At 42.5% G+C, this 852-nt stretch overlaps 1 protein-coding gene across 1 annotated transcript in view; it reads right to left on the bottom strand.

The window, feature by feature from the left end:
* LOC102379727 (inositol 1,4,5-trisphosphate receptor type 2) overlaps window positions 1-852 on the bottom strand; it is a gene marked incomplete at its 3' end in the record, with an annotated part of 187,819 nt that overhangs the window by 59,252 nt on the left and 127,715 nt on the right. The window contains exon 11 of the mRNA XM_006035576.3: window positions 300-454. Within this exon, the coding sequence (XP_006035638.3) occupies window positions 300-454 (155 nt within the window). The remainder of the gene's footprint in view (window positions 1-299; window positions 455-852) is intronic.

Below are 852 nucleotides of genomic sequence, written 5' to 3'. Positions count from 1 at the left end.
AGAGAAGTGGTGCTGGCTCCTACCCTGGGGGTCTTTAAGAGGAGGCTAGATGAACACCTTGCTGGGGTCGTTTGACCCCAGTGCTCTTTCCTGCCATGGCAGGGGGCCGGACTTGATGATCTGTCAAGGTCCCTTCTGGCCCCACAAACTATAAAACTATCTGTGAACACTACTCAATTTTAAATGAAGAATAATACTAGTTCCTGTTTGATTTTTCTGCTTTACTCACCAGTATATCACTAGAGAGAAGCCTTGTCAGTGCAGCACTATCCTTTTTTTATTTATTTATTTATTTTTACCTTGGAACCAGGCAATCAGCTCTCTGAAGAGTGGTGGCATCCAGTTCAAAGAGAGATGCAATGTCATTTCCATGTGGTACAGAGACCAAAGTATACATAATCTTCTCCCCTGCTTGGCGTTTCTTCTTTGAAGCAGGAAGGTCTCCATCTCTCTGCTGATTAGGCACATGGGTTATTTGCTTGCATCAGGACCCATTATAAATTCTCCAATTATCTTGTGGACAAGTAACACACCTGAATGTTATTTTTACATTCCAGCAAGGATGTGCCATGGCCAGCTTTGGACTGTAACATAAAGGATGCACTTTGCCCCAGGGCCATGGGGTCTAGACAATCATTATAACAAGCATAAGTCACATGCAATTGAGACAATAGTGCTATTTACATTGTTATTATTATTATTTCACATCAGCAGCTTCAAAAACCTGCTGTAGTTGCAGACCCTTCCCTCCCAACAAATGCAGCTACACAGCCCTAGTTTGCAGACAGCCAACAATAAAAGAAGAAATGGGAGGAAAATCTAGTTTTAGAGAGACAGAGAGAAAGAGGGAAA

This window comes from Alligator sinensis, unplaced genomic scaffold (genome assembly GCF_000455745.1).
Source record: "Alligator sinensis unplaced genomic scaffold, ASM45574v1 scaffold696_2, whole genome shotgun sequence".
NCBI classification, from domain to species: domain Eukaryota; kingdom Metazoa; phylum Chordata; order Crocodylia; family Alligatoridae; genus Alligator; species Alligator sinensis.
This window is presented reverse-complemented; position numbering and strand designations above follow the sequence as displayed.